Raw genomic sequence first — 18,046 nt, forward strand, 5'->3', positions numbered from 1 at the left:
AAGAGCTGTTTATGACAGACCCACAGCCAATATCATACTGAATGGGCAAAAACTGGAAGCATTCCCTTTGAAAACTAGCACAAGACAAGGATGCCCTCTCTCACCACTCTTATTCAACATAGTATTGGAAGTTCTGGCCACAACAATCAGGCAACAGAAAGAAATAAAGGGTATTCAATTAGGAAAAGAGGAGGTCAAATTGTCTCTGTTTGCAGATGACATGATTGTATGTTTAGAAAACCCCATCGTCTTAGCCCCAGATCTCCTTAAGCTGATAAGCAACTTCAGCAAAGTCTCAGGATACAAAATCAATGTGCAAAAATCACAAGCATTCCTGTACACCAATAACAGACAGAGAGCCAAATCATGAGTGAACTCCCATTCACAATTGCTACAAAGAGAATAAAATACCTAGGAATCCAACTTACAAGGGATGTGAAGGACTTTTTCAAGGAGATCTACAAACCACTGTTTAAGGTAATAAGAGAGGACACAAACAAATGGAAGAACATTCCATGCTCATGGATAGAAAGAATCAAAATCGTGAAAATGGCCATATTGCCCAAAATAATTTATAGATTCAATGCCATCCCCATCAAGCTACCACTGACTTTTTCCACAGAACTGGAAAAAAGCTACTTTAAATTTCATATGGAACAAAAAAAGAGCCTACATAACCAAGGCAATCCTAAGCAAAAAGAACCAAGCTGGAGGCATCACGCTACCTGACTTCAAACTATACTACAAGGCTACAGTAACCAAAACAGCATGGTACTGGTACCAAAACAGAGATATAGACCAATGGGACAGAACAGAGGCCTCAGAAATAACACCACACATCTACAACCATCTGATCTTTGACAAACCTGACAAAAACAAACAATGGGGAAAGGATTCCCTATTTAATAAATGGTTCTGGAAAAACTGGCTAGCCATATGCAGAAAGCTGAAACTGGATCCTTTCCTTACACCTCATACAAAAATTAACTCAAGTTGAATTAAAGACTTAAATGTAAGACCTAAAACCATAAAAACTCTAGAAGAAAACCTAGGCAATACTATTCAGGCATAGGCATGGGAAAAGACACCATGACTAAAACACCAAAAGCAATGGCAACAAAAACCAAAATTGACAAATGGGATCTAATTAAACTAAAGAGCTTCTGCACAGCAAAAGAATCTATCAGCAGAGTGAACAAGCAACCTACAGATTGGGAGAAAATTTTTGCAATCTATCCATCCAACAAAGGGCTAATATCCAGAATCTACAAACAACTTAAACAAATTTACAAGAAAAAAACAAACAACCCCATCAAAAAATGGGTGAAGGATATGAAGAGACACTTGTCAAAGGAAGACATTTATGCAGCCAACAGACACATGAAAAAATGCTCATCATCACTGTCATTAGAGAAATGCAAATCAAAACCACAGTGAGATACCATCTCATGCCAGTTAGAATGGCGATTATTAAAAAGTCAGGAAACAACAGATGCTGGAGAGGATGTGGGGAAATAGGGATGCTTTTACACTGCTGGTGGGAGTGTAAATTAGTTCAACCATTGTGAAGACAGTGTTGGTGATTCCTCAAGGATCTAGAACTAGAAATATCATTTGACCCAGCAATCCCATTACTGGGTATATACCCAAAGGATTATAAATCATTCTACTATAAAGACACATGCATACGTATGTTTATTGTGGCACTGTTCACAATAGCAAAGTCTTGGAACCAACCCAAATGCCCATCAATGATAGACTGGATAAAGAAGATGTGGCACATATACATCACGGAATACTATGCAGCCATAAAAAAAGGGATGAGTTCATGTCCTCTGCAGGGACATGGATGAAACTAGAAACTGTCATTCTCAGCAAAGTAACACAAGACGAGAAAACCAACCACTGCCTGTTCTCACTCATAAGTGGGAGATGAACAATGAAAACACATGGACGCCGGGCGCAGTGGCTCAAGCCTGTAATCCCAGCACTTTGGGAGGCCGAGACGGGCGGATCACGAGGTCAGGAGATCGAGACCATCCTGGCTAACACGGTGAAACCCCGTCTCTACTAAAAATACAAAAAATTAGCCGGGCGAGGTGGCCGGCGCCTGTGGTCCCAGCTACTCGGGAGGCTGAGGCAGGAGAATGGCGTGAACCCGGGAGGCGGAGGTTGCAGTGAGCTGAGATCCAGCCACTGCACTCCAGCCTGGGCGACAGAGCAAGACTCCGTCTCAAAAAAAAAAAAAAAAAGAAAAAAGAAAACACATGGACACAGGGAGGGGAACATCACACACTGGGGCCTGTCGGGAAGTGGGGAGCTGGGGGAGAGATAGCATTAGGAGAAATACCTAATGTAAATGACGATTTGATGGGTGCAGCAAACCAACATGGCACATGTATACCTATGTAACAAACCTGCACATTGTGCACATGTTCCCTAGAACTTAAAGTATAATAATAATAATTTTTTTTAAAAAAAGTGTGGTCCCAGCCAGGCACAGTGGCTCATGCCTATAATCCCATCACTTTGGTAGGCCAAAGAAGGCAGATCAGTTGAGGTCAGGAGTTTGAGACCATCCTGGCCAACATGGTGAAACCCCGTCTCTACTAAAAATACAAAAAAATTAGCTGGGCATGGTGGTGCGAACCTGTAGTTCCAGCTACCCAGGAGGCTGAGGCACGAGAATCGCTGGAACCCAGGAGGCGGGGTTGCAGTGAGCCGAGATCACACCACTGCGCTCCAGCCTGGGTAACAGAGTGAGACTGTGTCTCAAAAAAAAAAAAAAAAAAATTCTGGTCCCTAAGGACAAGATGTGAATAACAAGAGAAATTGGTCTTCTCACTGTGATGCTGAGCTCCGTTCCCCTCTTCCATTTTCTGCAGCCCCTGTAGAACAGGCCCAGCAGCCTCATGGGCATCACAGCTAAGAAGCCCTGGAAGTCTGTGGAGTCCCAGTCTCAATCTTCATGTGGCAGCCAAAGCAGTTGTTGCACATTTATATATATGCAGTTGAGGGAGAGGTTAGGATTTGGCCCATTCTAATGCAGTTCTCTGCTCTTACTAATTTAAATTCTGTAGAAACAGTGTCATGTAAGTCCATCATGAGTTAAGCTCATAGTAATCTTGCTGTGAGCAGCATTTTGGTAAGGCCACATTCTTAAAATAATCAATTTTGTCTGTTATATATACTTCCAGTTACCATCACTCTGTCTCATCTGAATGTAAATGTTTAACATTTTGTGGGGTGGAGAGGAGTTGGGACAACTACATTGTAGTGTGCCCTTTTCTTTGTTTTCAACACATACTGATACCTGAGAAACAAATTCAGGATCATAGGCAAAGGAACTTTGTGACTAAGCACATAGCTGCAAAGTTGGAAGTCAACATTTAATTTTATAATTTTCCTTTTAAAAAGCAAAATTATATTTCAGTTTTCAAAAGCAAGAATTAACTCATTTACTTTTGAGTTGGAAATGTTAGGCCATGACAATTAATTAATGTGTAAGATGACGCAAAAGTCAACATAAAGCACAAATTAGCCTAACAATTCTATTTCTTCTACTCTAATGAATTTTGGAACTATAAATGAAAGCTTTTTATAAGAGTATATTTCACAAGTGACTGAGCAGTTACGGATAAGCTCACTCTTTTGAAACTGGCTTAGTTGTATTGAAACTGATTCAGATTCATGCATTTATTTTAACCAGAATGATCTTTCTGAGTGCCTAATATTTCTTGAGTGCCTAATATGTGCAAGACAATATTTTACCCACTCTAGGGACAGACATATAGGAAGTCATACTCTGTTTTGAGAAACAACACGGTTCGTGACAGGTCCTGCCATGAAGATCTAGATCATGTGTCCTCAACGGGAGTGATAAGTCCCTAAGATGATGAAAATTGGTTATTGAGAGTGCGAGGGAGTGGAAAAAATCTCAGCTATTACAATGGTTTGTGGCCGTCCAAAAGGCCACACAGTATATACACAGATATACAGCGTATCTTTGGTATTAAAATTTAATGGGGAGATATTAGGGGGAAAATATCTGAATATTGCTCCTCAGGGAAGCAATAATGAAAAGAGAGTTGACTATAAGGCAGGTGAATATGGTAGAGGAATCAATAAAGAAGAAGGGCAGGTCTGTGAAGCTCATGATGTCTGAGGGGGCACCATGATGAAAGAATAGTGCTTCCAAAAGCAGTTTTAGAGAGGAAAGGTATTCCTTGTGGCAGATAGGGCTCACTTGGAGTAGTAAACGGGTTTCCTCTTACATACCAGCACTAGTCTGTTGGTAGTGGCTTCTGGAACATTGCAATAAGGATTCTGAGACTAGAACCAGCTCAGAAAAAAAGAATGTGGCACTCAATTAGTGATGTCTACTATGTGCATGGGAGCGAATGTTGCGGTATGAATACCACAGATTATTTGCTTTCTCTGGCAACCTTAAGCAAAGCATAGTCAGAAAAGTGCAGGATATATTTAAGGAAGAGTGAGTTGAGGTGAATGAATTCCTAAAGACTTCTCATTTGAAACCTAACAAATTCAAGACCGATTTTTCCAAAAGAATAAATGTAAAGGGGAAGGGAGCTTTTGTATCACGTATAAATCTACAACTATTCTTCTACTTGTCACCCTTAAATATACAATTTTAAAACAATTTTTGTGACATAAAACACTCATATGGAAAGTGCATAAAACACACACCTAGTGCAGTGGCTCATATCTGTAATCCCAGCATTTTGGGAGGCCGAGGTGGGCGAATCACCTGAGTTCAAGAGTTCAAGACCAGCCTGGCCAACACAGTGAAACCCTGTTTGTACTAAAAATACAAAAATTAGCTGGGCATGGTGTCGCATGCCTGTGGTCACACCTACTTGGGAGGCTGAGGCATGAAAATTGCTTGAGCCCAGGAGGCAGAGGTTACAGTGAGCCAAGATTTCACCACTGCACTCCAGCCTGGGCAACAGAGTGAGGCTCCGTCTCAAAAAAATTAAATAAATAAATAAACAAAACGTGCATAAAACACAAATGTGCATAATTATACACAAAGACCTGTGTCATCACTGCAGGCCAAAATAATGAATATCACCCACACCCTAGAAGCACCCCATGTGTCTCCCCATCACCCTCACTTCCTCCACACAGAGATAACATTATCCCCACTTTTAGGACAGTCATATCCTTTCTTTGCCTAATAGTTTTACCACTTATGTATGAATCCCTAAACAATACAGTTTAGTTTTGCCTGTTTTTTAACTTTATATGAATGGAATCATATCATACATATTCTTTTATGTGTTGCTGCTTTCACTTAACATTGTAAGTTTTACCCATGCCATGTGTAGCAGTTTATTTATTCATTCCACTATGTATGGGTACATTCTGCTGCTAGTGGTTTGCTGTCTCCAGTTGTTGGCTATGACAAACAATGCTGTTCTGAGTATGAGCAGAGATCTTGGTGCACACATGTGTGAGTTTCTAGAAGCAGAATTGCTTGGTCATAGGGCACTTCTTTAGCTTTGTTAGATAAATACCAGATTCTTTTCAAATAGATTGTTTCCATGTACACTCCTACTAGAAGAGGGTCAGAGTCACCATTGTCTCAACACAAAATATTATCATACTTTTAAATTTTGCCATTCTGATTGAGAGTATATAGTGTGATCTCAGTGTGACTTCCATTTGTAGTTTCCTAATTACTTCCTGAGATTGAGCACATTTACCTATGTTTATTGGCTACTTGGATTTTTCTTTCGTAAAGTACCTGTTTAAGTCTTTTTGCCCACATTTAAAATTCTATGTTTTTTGTTTTTGCTTTTTTGAGACAGAGTCTCATTCTGTAGCCCAGGCTGGAATGCAGTGGCGTGATCTTGGCTCACTGCAGCCTCCACCTCCTGGGTTCAAGCGATTCTTCTGCCTCAGCCTCCCACATAGCTGCGATTACAGGCACCCACCACCATGCCTGGTTAATTTTTTTTTTCTTTGTAGTTTTTTTAGTAGAGATAGAGTTTCACCATGTTAGCCAGGCTGGTCTTGAACTCCTGACCTCAGGTAATCTGCCTGCCTCACCTCCCAAAGTGCTGGGATTACAGGCATGAGCCACCACGCCCAGCCTAAAGTTCTATTCATAAGGCTAGGCACAGTGGCTCACACCTGTAATCTCCACACTTTGGGAGACTAAGCTGGGAGGATAGCTTGGGCCCAGGAATTCCAGACCAGCCTGGGCAATATAGCAAGACCCCATCTCTATAAAAAATTTAAATCTAAATTTAAAAAATCTCTACTTATAACTTACTTAAATATAACAAATAAAGAGTCCTTTATTTATTATGCATGCTGCAATTATCTTCACTAATTCTTTGGTTTGTCTTTTCACTCTATCATGTCTTTAATTAACAAAAGTTTTTAATTTTAAAATCAACAAATGTATCTATCTTTACCCTTTTTAACATATTGTTTAAGAAATCCCTCCCTTCATTGAAGTTAGTAGAGAAAGAGTGAATTATTTTAAAATATGAGACATTTTCATAGTTCAAATTTATATAAAATTCTGTAGGCTATGGTTATTGTAAGGTCATGTAGCTGAAAAGTTGTGTGAGGAGTAGAAGGAAGAGTTAAGATTCATACTAAATGGCAATGAACCTCATAGCTGTAAAAGACCTAGCAAAATAAAAAATAAAGACCTTGCAAAGTCTTTTTTTTTTTTTTTGAGACAGAGTCTCGCTCTGTTGCCCAGGCTGAAGTGCAAAAAAGCAAGTATGACTCATCTAGCAAAGCTTTTATCTGTTCTGCAAGCCTTTGCTCACTTGTCATGATCGGTTTTTTCTTTTTTGAAGCATGTTCCCTGGCATCAATATATTATCACAGAAACCAAATGACCATTTATTTATAAATTCTTCAACTCTTTAAATATCTACTGAGCATGAGTTTCTGGTCATTAATGTGGAAGCTGCAGAGAAGAGAAGACAAGCTCCTCAAGGACCTTAGATCTGGTGGAAGGAAAATGTGTACCAGTAGCTATATCATCTGGCCAAAGGGATTAAGCTTCCTAAGAGGGACCTGTGGGAACCCTGAAAAGGGGGTGCTGCTCTTCAGTTGGAGGGTTATTGAAGACTTTATGAAAGACATCACACCTTAAACTAATCTCAAAAGATGGTCAGAATGGGAACAAGCAGAGGTGGTGGAGTGGGCACTCCAGATGGGAAGGAGAATGCCACAAGTAGAGATTCGGAGACAATCAAACATGACTTTGGTTTTTATATTTTAAAGAATGTAGAACAACTCTCTCCCACCTAACCATAAATTCTAGGTACTCTATCTCTCAAAGATGCTTGAAATTATAGGCACATATTGAACCAAGAAGAAGTTCAAGTTGTCCTTGTAAATTCCTACAAAAATAATTTTTTAATTTAATTATCAGCCGGGGGCAGTGGCTTGCACCAGTAATCCCAGCACTTTGGGAGGCCGAGGCGGGCAGAGCACGAGGTCAAGAGATCGAGACCATCCTGGCCAACATGGTGAAACCCAAACTCTACTAAAAATACAAAAAATTAGCTGGGCGTGGTCGTGCTTACCTGTAGTCCCAGCTATTCAGGAGGCTAAGGCAGGAGGATCACTTGAACCCAGGAGACAGAGGTTACAGTGAGCCAAGATCACGTCACTGCACTCCAGCCTGGCAACAGAGCAAGACTCCATTTAAAAAAAAAAAGAACCTTGGTTTTCATATCTTAAAGAATGTAGAACAACTTTCTCCCACCTATGCATAAATTCTAAGTACTATAGCTCTCAAAGATGCTTGAAATTATAGGCACATATTGAACCAAGAAGAAGTTCAGGTTGTCCTTGTAACTTCCTACAAAAATAATTTATAAATTTAATTATCGGCTGGGGACAGTGGCTCACACCAGTAATGCCAGCACTTTGGGAGGCCAAGGCAGACAGATCACCTGAGGTCAGGAGTGAGACCAGCCTGACCAACATGGTGAAACTCCGTCTCTACTACAAATACAAAAAAAAAAAAAAAAGATTAGCCAGGCATAATGGCGCACGCCTGTAGTCCCAGCTACTCAGGAGGCTGAGCCAGGAGAATCGCTGGAACCTGCAAGGTGGGGGTTGCAGTGAACCAAGACGCACCACTGCACTCCAGCCTGGGCAACAGAGCGAGACTCTGTCTCAAAAAAACAAAAATTATCACTAAAGATATTGCCAAACTAGGCCGGGCGTGGTGGCTCACGCCTGTAATCCCAGCACTTTGAGAGGCTGAGGCAGGCGGATCATGAGGTCAGGAGATCAAGACCATCCTGGTTAACACGGTGAAACCCCGTCTCTATTAAAAATACAAAAAATTAGCCCGTGGTGGTGGGTGCCTATAGTCCCACCTACTAGGGAGGCTGAGGCAGGAGAATGGTGTGAACCCGGGAGGTGGAGCTTGCAGTGACCAGAGATCACACCACTGCACTCCAGCCTGGGCGACACAGCGAGACTCCATCTCAAAAAAATAATAATAAAATAAAATAAAAGATATTGTCAAACTATATATAGAACTTTTTTAAGTTTCATTTTTGTTGCTTGTTTGTTTTTACAACCACTGCTAGTCACTGTTGTGCAGAACTGAATTCATTTGGGGGAATGTTAAGGCAAAGCTTTCAATTATTAATCTTTTATGTCACACTTTAATACCATGGATCATGAACTTGCTCCTGTCTCTTCTTGCATTTGCCACACTAACATCCGGACCTGTATGGTCTGCTTAAGTAGTCTAATTGGCCCAAGCAAAATGAACATTTGTGTTTATTTTCTTCATTATTCTCCACTATAACTTCTGAACATTATAAGCTGGAATGCTTAATTTAGGATGCTAAATAAAAATCTAGACTTTGGCAAAATAATCTTAGACTTATCCACGAATTATAAAGTTTTCTAGTCAGAATAGAATTAAGCCACATCTTCCTGTAGTCAGGGCTTCAGTGAGCTCTACAAGCAAATGTCGTCACTCTACATTTGCTTGTAGAGCGAATGCGGTGTTGTGGAAAGAGTGGGACCTAGAGGTGACCCAAGACAAAAACCTTAAAAGCTCTGAGTCTCAATTTCCTTATCCATAAAATAGAGAAAATCTCTGCTCTGCACACCTTAAAGGATTATCATAAGAAACAAGCATGTTAATGTACGCAGAAAGGACTTAGAATGCTGAAAGCACTACAGGAGTCAAAGTTGTTTTTATCAGTTCAGTCCATGAGATCTTCTGTTAGTGGGAAGACCCAGTCTTCTTGATAGTCAGGTTCTTGTCACAGAAAATCCCTCTCCCTCAAAGGACATTCACGTAGAATCTTCTTTGTGCTTTCTTATGAAGTGCATAGAAGACGGCAGGGAAGAGAAAAGGAAACATCTCTGAGCATCTCCTGTGCTCCAGGGTCCATCTCCAGGGTCTAGGAACTTTACATCCACTATCTCATTGACAATGTTCAACCACCTCTGCCTGCAGAGGACTCAGCCCCTTCAAGGCCTGCCTGGCTGACCTGTCCTTCATGTGGCCTGTGCCCTCGTGCTGACCACAGCACCAGGGATCATCTGCTGCCCTCAGAGATGAAGGGACTAGTCAATGTTCTCATCACTTCTCTGTAGACTGTTCTCTATACTTGTCACCAAAACAGTTTGTACTAGAGCTTTTTCAGAATTTAAATTACTATCTCTAAATCAAGCATATTTTCCAAAGTTGCCTTTGTTTTCTAATACATCAAAGCATGACTGTCCATTAAAGTCTAAAAGAGAACCAGAAGATTCTTAAATCCCTCTCAGGAAGATACTAAGTCACTCAGTTAACTAACAGCACCTTTTGTATAAACATTTTTGTAGGGAATAAGAGATGTGGGCTCTGTCCTCTGAAACCATCCAGGGCATTTGAAACATTCTCTCAGGTCCCATAATGACCACCAGTTTGCTAAGGGAAGAATATTCTATCCCAGTTCTGTAAATAGAATTATCTCAGGAACAGCTGGGAACCATAAGGGACTTACTTGCTTTACCAAGTAGGTGTCTGTCTATAAGGCTTCAGACCTCTTTCCCTTAGGTCCACCGTGATTAGAGTCTCGAAACCAAAACAAGTTCCACATGGTCTCACAGCTAGTCTGAAAATAGCAGGACCTATTTTAAATCAAAATGGCCCTCAGAAAACCAGGGACATAGAAGTTTCCAACATATCTCAAATTAAGGATCTGACTCTGAAGACCTCCCCAAAAGGCAGACAAATGCTGACCTTCCAAAGTCTTACTTGAGCATCTGGATGCTGTCTAAAGTTGTCAGCCTTTGAGAAACCATCTCCACGTTTGCTGCTTTATCTCATTAGATTCCCCAAACAACACTCCTCATAGGGCCACTGGAAGGCATTACTTGTCGGTTTCAAATGAACAGTTTTAAAGCTTGTGCTTAGGCCAGGCAAGGTGGCTCACACCTGTCATCCTGGCACTTTGGGAGGTCAAGGTGGGTGGATCATCTGAAGTCAGGAGTTCAAGACCAGCCTGGCCAACATGGTGAAACCCTGTCTCTACTAAAATTATAAAAATTAGTCAAATGTGGTGGTGCGTGCCTGTAATCCCAGCTACTTGGGATGCTAAGGCAGGAGAATCCCTTGAACCCGAAAGGCAGAGGTTGCAGTGAACCCAGATCACACCACTGCACTCCAGCCTGGGCAACAGAGTGAGCCTCTGCCTCAAAAAATAAAATAAAATAAAATAAAACAAAACAAAATAAAATATAAAATAAAACAAAGCTTGTGCTTAAAAAGCTTCTGCCCTTTCAGAGGCAATTCCCCTTCACACCGCAGGAGGGGTAGGTTTGACAGTGCTCTTGCTTCACTGAAGAGGCTGTGGAGGGTTCGCCCTCCCTGTGCCACATGTTTCACCTCTCTGCATACTGTGTTAAACATCAAGCAGAACACTGGCAGAGAGAATCCTATTTCAAACATACAGGCAATGATTCTCAACCCAGGATCAAGCAGTGTACTTCACACCATCTGAGGACATTTTTCCTTGACATACACCCCTAACCCACCTACCTCCACCTCCAACCCACCGAGCCTTTGATAAGCCACATACTTCCTCTTTCTCCTTCCCACACTGCCTCGGGATCCGCTGGTAGAGATATTCTTTCATAATTTGGGGTTGCTGCCAGAAATTGTGTCAGACTGCAGAGGGAGTAACTCCTTGCCCACATTCCAAATTCCTTTATATTTTAGACAATTCAGGTCAGGAATAAATTGATAAACTAAAGATGGTGAAAAATATGTGTCCTCAGCATGGCTCTAGGCAGCCTATCTGGCTAAAATTGTCCAAAACATTTAAGGACACAAGTCACATTAGAAGAATATGATAAAATAGACATCAAGGATGCTTCCAGAAACTAAGCCATTTTTGTTTCCACACTCCATACCAAGAGGAACTGTTGGTGGGTTTTATTATTCAAGGAAAACAGTGAATGCCTTTGGTAGTAGCAAATATCACCAAGTAATCCCCAGGGCCTGAGAAGTCCACACTTCCAAGTCTGTCTCTTCTGGTGATGGTTCCCAAATTTACCGTGCATCAGGGCCACCTGGGCAGCCTGGTGAAATGGAGATTCCATAGGCTGGAGTGGACCCTGGCATCAACAGGCACCTCAGTGTTCGGAATGCACAGTAACGTCTCTAAAACCTGCCGCAGGCCACACATTAGATGTTAGTGCATTCAGAATTGTGCCATCCACAGTGAGTGTGAAAGAACTGCCTGTAAGGTCTCCCACAATCCCTACCCCGATGTGTTCCTGCTTTCTCCTCAAGAAGAAGAATTCTACCCTGATCCCTCCTTCCCATCTTTGGATCGTTCCAGACCTGGTTCTTTCATGTGATTCTCCACCTGGATCACACACCTGGAACGTTACCCAGAGGGTCTCTTCTGCATTCCCACGTACCCTGTCCCTTGAATTTGTTTTTTCTTCTTTACTTTTCTTTCTTTTTTTCTTTTAAGATAGGTTCTCTTTCTGTCACCCATGCTGGAGTTCAGCAGCGTGATCCATAGCTCACTGCACCCTCAACCTCTGGGCTCAAGTGATCCTCCCATCTCAGCCTCCCGAGTAGCTGGGACCACAGGCATGTGCCACCACACTTGGATAATTTTTTTTAAAAGTTTCTGTAGATACAAGAGTCTCAGTATGTTTCCCAGACTAGTCTCAAACTCCTGGGCTCAAGGGATCCTCTGTCAGCTTCACAAAGTGCTAGGATTACAGGCATGAACCACCGTGTCTTTCTGTCCCTTGAATTTGCTCTCTGGAAGATATTATTGATTCTGAAACTCTTCTTCCCTTCCCTTAACTGCACCCTATATTTCACTAAATGAATGGAAAAGAAGAAGGAAATCACATTTGTTGTGCTCCTTCTCGTGGCAAGCACAATGGGAGGCTCTTCATGCACTCTTATTCTTCACTTATCGCTTATTGAGGTCCCCGATAGAAAAAAAATCAGAGAGGCTGGGTGCAGTGGCTCATGCCTGCAATCCCAGCACTTTGGGAGGCCAAGGCAGGCAGATCACCTGAGGTCAGGAGTTTGAGATCAGCCTGACCAACATGGAGAAACCCCGTCTCTACTAAAAATACAAAATTAGACCAGTGTGGTGGCACATGCCTGTAATCGTAGCTACTCGGGAGGCTGAGGCAGGAGAATCACTTGAACCAGGGAGGTAGAGCTTGCAGTGAGCCGAGATCACACCATCGCACTCCAGCCTAAGCAAAAAGAGCAAAACTCCATCTCGAAAGAAGGAAAGAAGAAAGAAAGAAAGAGAGAAAGAAAAGAAAGAAAAAGAAAACAGAGAATTTAAGGATTAACTGATTAAAGGCGTCAGCTATTAGGTACTACGACAGAGTTTGGATTTGAACCCAGGAACTGTCTGGTTCCAAAGCCATGGCTTTTTCCAGTATACGTCATGCTCCCAAAACATGTGACCAGCCTTTTCTGTACACGTCTAATTCTGCCCATGTACCAAAGCCTCATGACAATTTGTTCCCAAAATTACTACATATTTTATAAAAGTTTGCCTTTCCAATCAAAGATGAGGTCGAAATGGAATGAGATTAGACTAGAAACAGCCTTTCAAATATAAAAAAGAAGCAGTCTCCTGTTACCACTTTGAGAAAGATTTGATATTTCTCTAAATTCAGTGGCATCAGTAAGGTTGGGATTTTCAAATGGTGTGCAGTTGACACATAATTCTAAAGCCAGAGTTTCAGTGTTGCATTCATTTTCCAGAAAAAGGGCTCAGCATAAAATGCAGCTAATAGTAAGGTTTTGTTGGGGTTTTTTGCATAATAAAAGTCGTAACTGAGCAACATTAGCTACAGACACTCCTCCCCATAAATCCATGGAGACTCTGTGAAAAGCATTTCAGAGGAATACAAACCCCAAGTAGTCTTTGGCAAGGGGTAATTTGCCATGATGATAGTTAAATAAGGAGAATACTGAGTAGCTGACTACAAAGAAGCATCTGAAAATAAAACTAGCTATAGTTGAAGTCCCTCAATTGAAAATGGATGTAAATTTTCTCACATGTGACAGCCTAAATTGGTCTCTTCTGTTTATAAGGCAAGTTTGACAATGCATACCAAGAAGCTTAAATCATAAGATTTGACCTAATACTCCCACTCCTAAGTATTCATTTCAAGAAAATAATTCATAAGAGGAATACAATACATATTTTTATCTCCTAAGTATTCATTTCAATAAAATAATTGAATACAATACATATTTTTTGTTTATAACTGGCAAGAAACTGGAAGCAACCTTATTTTCCAATAATGAAAAAAAGACTTAGTACATTTTGGTATCTTAATTATTTGAGTTATTATGCAACCATTAAAAATATGATTACAGTGTACAAACAAGAAAAAGAGTGTGTTCAGTGAAGGGCATAGAAACAAAAGATAAATGTGCAGTGATTACAGACATGCAAATTACACAAGCTGATAAAGACTAAGAGGGGAAACAAAGAAATGAAAATATTGATGTTAGCTTGGTGAGATTACAAGTGTCTTTAAACATTAAAATTATTTTCTTTTATAGCGACCATATTCAGTTTTTAGGGATTTTTCTTGTTTTTCCAGATGTGGTTTCTATAAAATTACATTTTACATTTTTTCCATCACTGGAAAAAAAAAGATTTATATTTTAAAATTATTTTTGATCAGAAGATTATTTTACAAAACTACATATGGAATGTTCCAGCCAATTATGAAATACAGAGAATTACTAATTCACAAATACTAATACTATTGTTTTAATTTGCAGTGAAGGGAATTTGGCTACAAAGCAGATCGTATTCCTTCAGAGGCCAGTTATGTGGAATTCAGCTGCTCAAACACCAGATGTGAGTAAAATTGATGCTTTATTAACTGAATGTTATATTGAAGCATTTAATCCTTAAACTCTCATTGTAATTCCAAATAAGAAAGCATGGACATGCCATGGAAACAGTCCTCTGAACCAACCCATAAGGGAAATGTGCTAGCAATCAGGCAACATGAAATAGTTCCAAAGGGGGATTCTAATATGCCATCTCAAAATATGCCACTTTGGCATGAGGATTACTTTGAGCTAAAGGCAATTAAGAAACAGCAGACACAGGAGGAACTCTCTGTCCTCCACCTTTCTGCTGAAAAACGGGGGCATACATTTCGCTTTATAAGGGTGACATAAATTTCCATTTGTAAAGGTGTCTAATCACCAGAAACAATTCACAGTGATGAGCCTGCAAAAACAAACTGTACTGAAATAAGCTTGATCTTCCATTCGTTTACTCCATGTATTTGCCTTCTCACAATTTACTTCCCCAGAAGCCCAAACTCCTTTCCCCTCGTCTAGTCACCTGTCAATAACTTATCACCCTTTGTTAAAATGGTATATAAACTCCCAGGTCTTCTACACCAAACTGTCTCTTTGGGTTTTTGCTACTTTTCTGTGAAGAGACTGTGTGCATTGAAAATAAACCTTTTCTCCTATTAATATGTCTTTTGTCAGTTTAATTTGTAGTTCTCAGCTACTGAACCTAAGAGGATAGAGGAACAGTTTTTTCTGTCCTTACAGTTCTAAATCTTGTGAATGAATGTGCCTGATCTTGCAATGCATCCATGCAACTTTGGCTATCTTGACCTTTAGCAACATTTTTCTTTTATATTATCTAGTCAAGTTTGTATTTTTTCAGCACTTTGCTGAAGGGCTATTCTGAGCCTTAAGTCACCTTGATCTTACTGCATGCACAGCTAGAATACAATGATTGAATGTGGCACTCTGTGCATTAATAAAACATAACTTGCAAAACAAGGGATTTGCAAATGGACCAGAAAATTTTTAAAGTGATTCTTTTTCTGTATCTACATCAAGAAAACATTGTTTTATGTTTTCAGGCAAAGCTGCAGAGATTTGAAAAAAAGAAGACATTGTTTAGTAAACTTTAAAGTTATCTAAACTATCAAAGAGCTAGATTGACTGTGTGTATAATACAGCCATGCTAAATTATCTCACGTTAATTTTGGAAAAAGGCTGGCTGGGTCGGTAGGTAAATCAGTAGAGAGGTAGAGAGGTAGTTGGGAAGATGGAGAGGCAGGAGAATACAATGACCAAGTACACAGAATTAGAACCCACATTAGAGCCCACAGGTGAGCACTGCAACCCTCCACAACAATGAGGACGACTCAACTTCATGAGTTTATTAAAAAATATCTGTCAAGGTCATGCACAGGGGCTCACAACTGTAATCCCAACATTTTGGGAGGCTGAGGTGGAAGAGCTGCTTGAACCCAAGAGTTTGAGACCAGCCTGGGAAACATTAGCAGACACTGTCTCTACAAAAAATTTAAAAATAAATTAGGCAGGCATGGTGGCACATGCCTGTAGTCCCAGATACTTGGGATGTAGAGGTGGGAGGATCATTTGAGCCCAGGAGTTCAGTGCTACAGTGAGCTGTGATGGTGCCACTGCATTCCAGCCTGGGTGACAGAGTGAGACCCTGTCTCAAAACAAATTAATTAAATAAAAGAAATATTCTGGCCCAACCCAGTGGCTCATGCCTGTAATCCCAGCACTTTGGGAGGCCGAGGTGGGGATCATGAGGTCAAGAGATCAAGACCATCCTGGCCAACATGGTGAAACCCTGTCTCTACTAAAAATACAAAAATTAGCCGGGCGTGATGGCGTCTGCCTGTAGTCCCAGCTACTCGGGAGCCTGAGGCAGGAGAATCGCTTGAACTCAGGAGGTGGAGGTTGCAGTGAGCCTAGATTGCACCACTGCACTGCAGCCTGGCAACAGGGCGAGACTCTGTCCCAAAAAAGAAAAAAAAAGCCGGGCACGGTGGCTCAAGCTTGTAATCCCAGCACTTTGGGAGGCCGAGACGGGTGGATCACGAGGTCAGGAGATCGAGACCATCCTGGCTAACACGGTGATACCCCGTCTCTACTAAAAAAATACGAAAAACTAGCCGGGTGAGTTGGCGGGTACCTGTAGTCCCAGCTACTCGGGAGGCTGAGGCAGGAGAATGGCGTGAACCTGGGAGGCGGAGCTTGCAGTGAGCTGAGATTCGGCCACTGCACTCCAGCCTGGGTGACAGAGCGAGACTCCATCTCAAAAAAAAAGAAAGAAATATTCTGCCTAAAAGAAGCAAAGGTGGGTATATGTAGAGAATGGCCAGAAAAAGTTGTCCTTTCTTTTTCCCCCAAAGCAAACTTCTCATCATGTCACAACCTTTTTATTCTTTCTTTTTTTCTTTTTTTTTTTGAGATGGAGTCTCACTCTGTCACTAGGCTGGAGTGCAGTGGCGCAATCTCGGCTCACTGCAACCTCCTACTCCCTGGTTAAGCGATTCTCCTGCCTCAGCCTCCCGAGTAGCTGGGACTACAGGCACGTGCCACCACACCCAGCTAATTGTTGTACTTTTAGTAGAGATGCGGTTTCACCTTGTTGGCCAGGATGGTCTTGATCTCCTGACCTTGTGATCCGCTCACCTCGGCCTCCCAAAGTGCTAAGATTACAGGTGTGAACCACTGCACCCGACCTCTTTCTTTCTTTTTAACATTCTACAAATGGCCATTATTTTTAGGAAAAGTCATCAGAATTCACAGCCTCATGGGGTTCTGATCCATGAGGGCCATGGAGTTGTGTTTGTGACGATGTAAGACCTATATCCAGCTACCTCACAGTCTCTTTTACTTAATATTAGATACAAGGTTTTTAATTCCCTGAAAATGTTTAGGCCCTTTTTGTTTATCATGTTTTACTTTTTTATGAGACAGGGTCTCCCTGTGTTGCCCAGTCTGGTCTCAAACTCCTGAGTTCAAGCAATCCTCCCACCTTAGCTTTCCAAGTAGTTAGGGTTACAGCTGCTCACCACTGTACCCAGCCCTTTGTTGTTTAGCTTTAGATACTATCCAGTAGTCTCTAGTCTCAGATTTTCTTTGGGTAATCTTTATATTTCATTGTAATGTAAAATTACTGGTTCATTTATATAATGGGAAGCAGATATAGTTGGTTTGTGTCAATGACAAATCTAATAATAATATATTTTATAACTTACAATTCTGCTTCTAAATGGATTTACCATTTCTTCATTTGACAAATGTTTAATTTTTCTAGCAAGAAGCCACAGGATCCTGAGATTATTTCAGGGCAGAACTTGTAGGTAGGAGTCAAAGTGTCTAACAGCTATAACAGAAAGCTGATTTGCAAATTCTTTCAGTTTTTACTTAAGGAAACAATTTTTTACTTTATCTCAAAATGGTAGTAATACTTTCGGGAAAGTAAACTATTAATATCAATATAGAGTTGATTTATTACCAAAATGTTTTAGGTATCTCATATATATTTTGTGAAAGTTGTATTTACAATATGCCTTGAAAAATTTATGTAGTCACAGATCCATAATAGCACTGCTCTTTGTTAATACCTTTAAATCAGTTATTGTTTGAAAGGGATTGATGGGGGGATTGCTTTGTTTATAAAGTCTTTCAAAGAATTTTTTCTTTTTTTTTTTTTTTTTT

General features: G+C 40.7%; 1 protein-coding gene across 1 annotated transcript in view; it reads left to right on the plus strand.

Annotated features, from left to right (window-relative positions):
• RFTN2 (raftlin family member 2) overlaps positions 1-18,046 on the plus strand; it is a 98,038-nt gene that overhangs the window by 59,400 nt on the left and 20,592 nt on the right. Inside the window, exon 8 of the mRNA XM_011949979.1 lies at positions 14,306-14,384. Within this exon, the coding sequence (XP_011805369.1) occupies positions 14,306-14,384 (79 nt within the window). The remainder of the gene's footprint in view (positions 1-14,305; positions 14,385-18,046) is intronic.

This window comes from Colobus angolensis, unplaced genomic scaffold, assembly GCF_000951035.1.
Source record: "Colobus angolensis palliatus isolate OR3802 unplaced genomic scaffold, Cang.pa_1.0 Scaffold30, whole genome shotgun sequence".
Classification (NCBI taxonomy): domain Eukaryota; kingdom Metazoa; phylum Chordata; class Mammalia; order Primates; family Cercopithecidae; genus Colobus; species Colobus angolensis.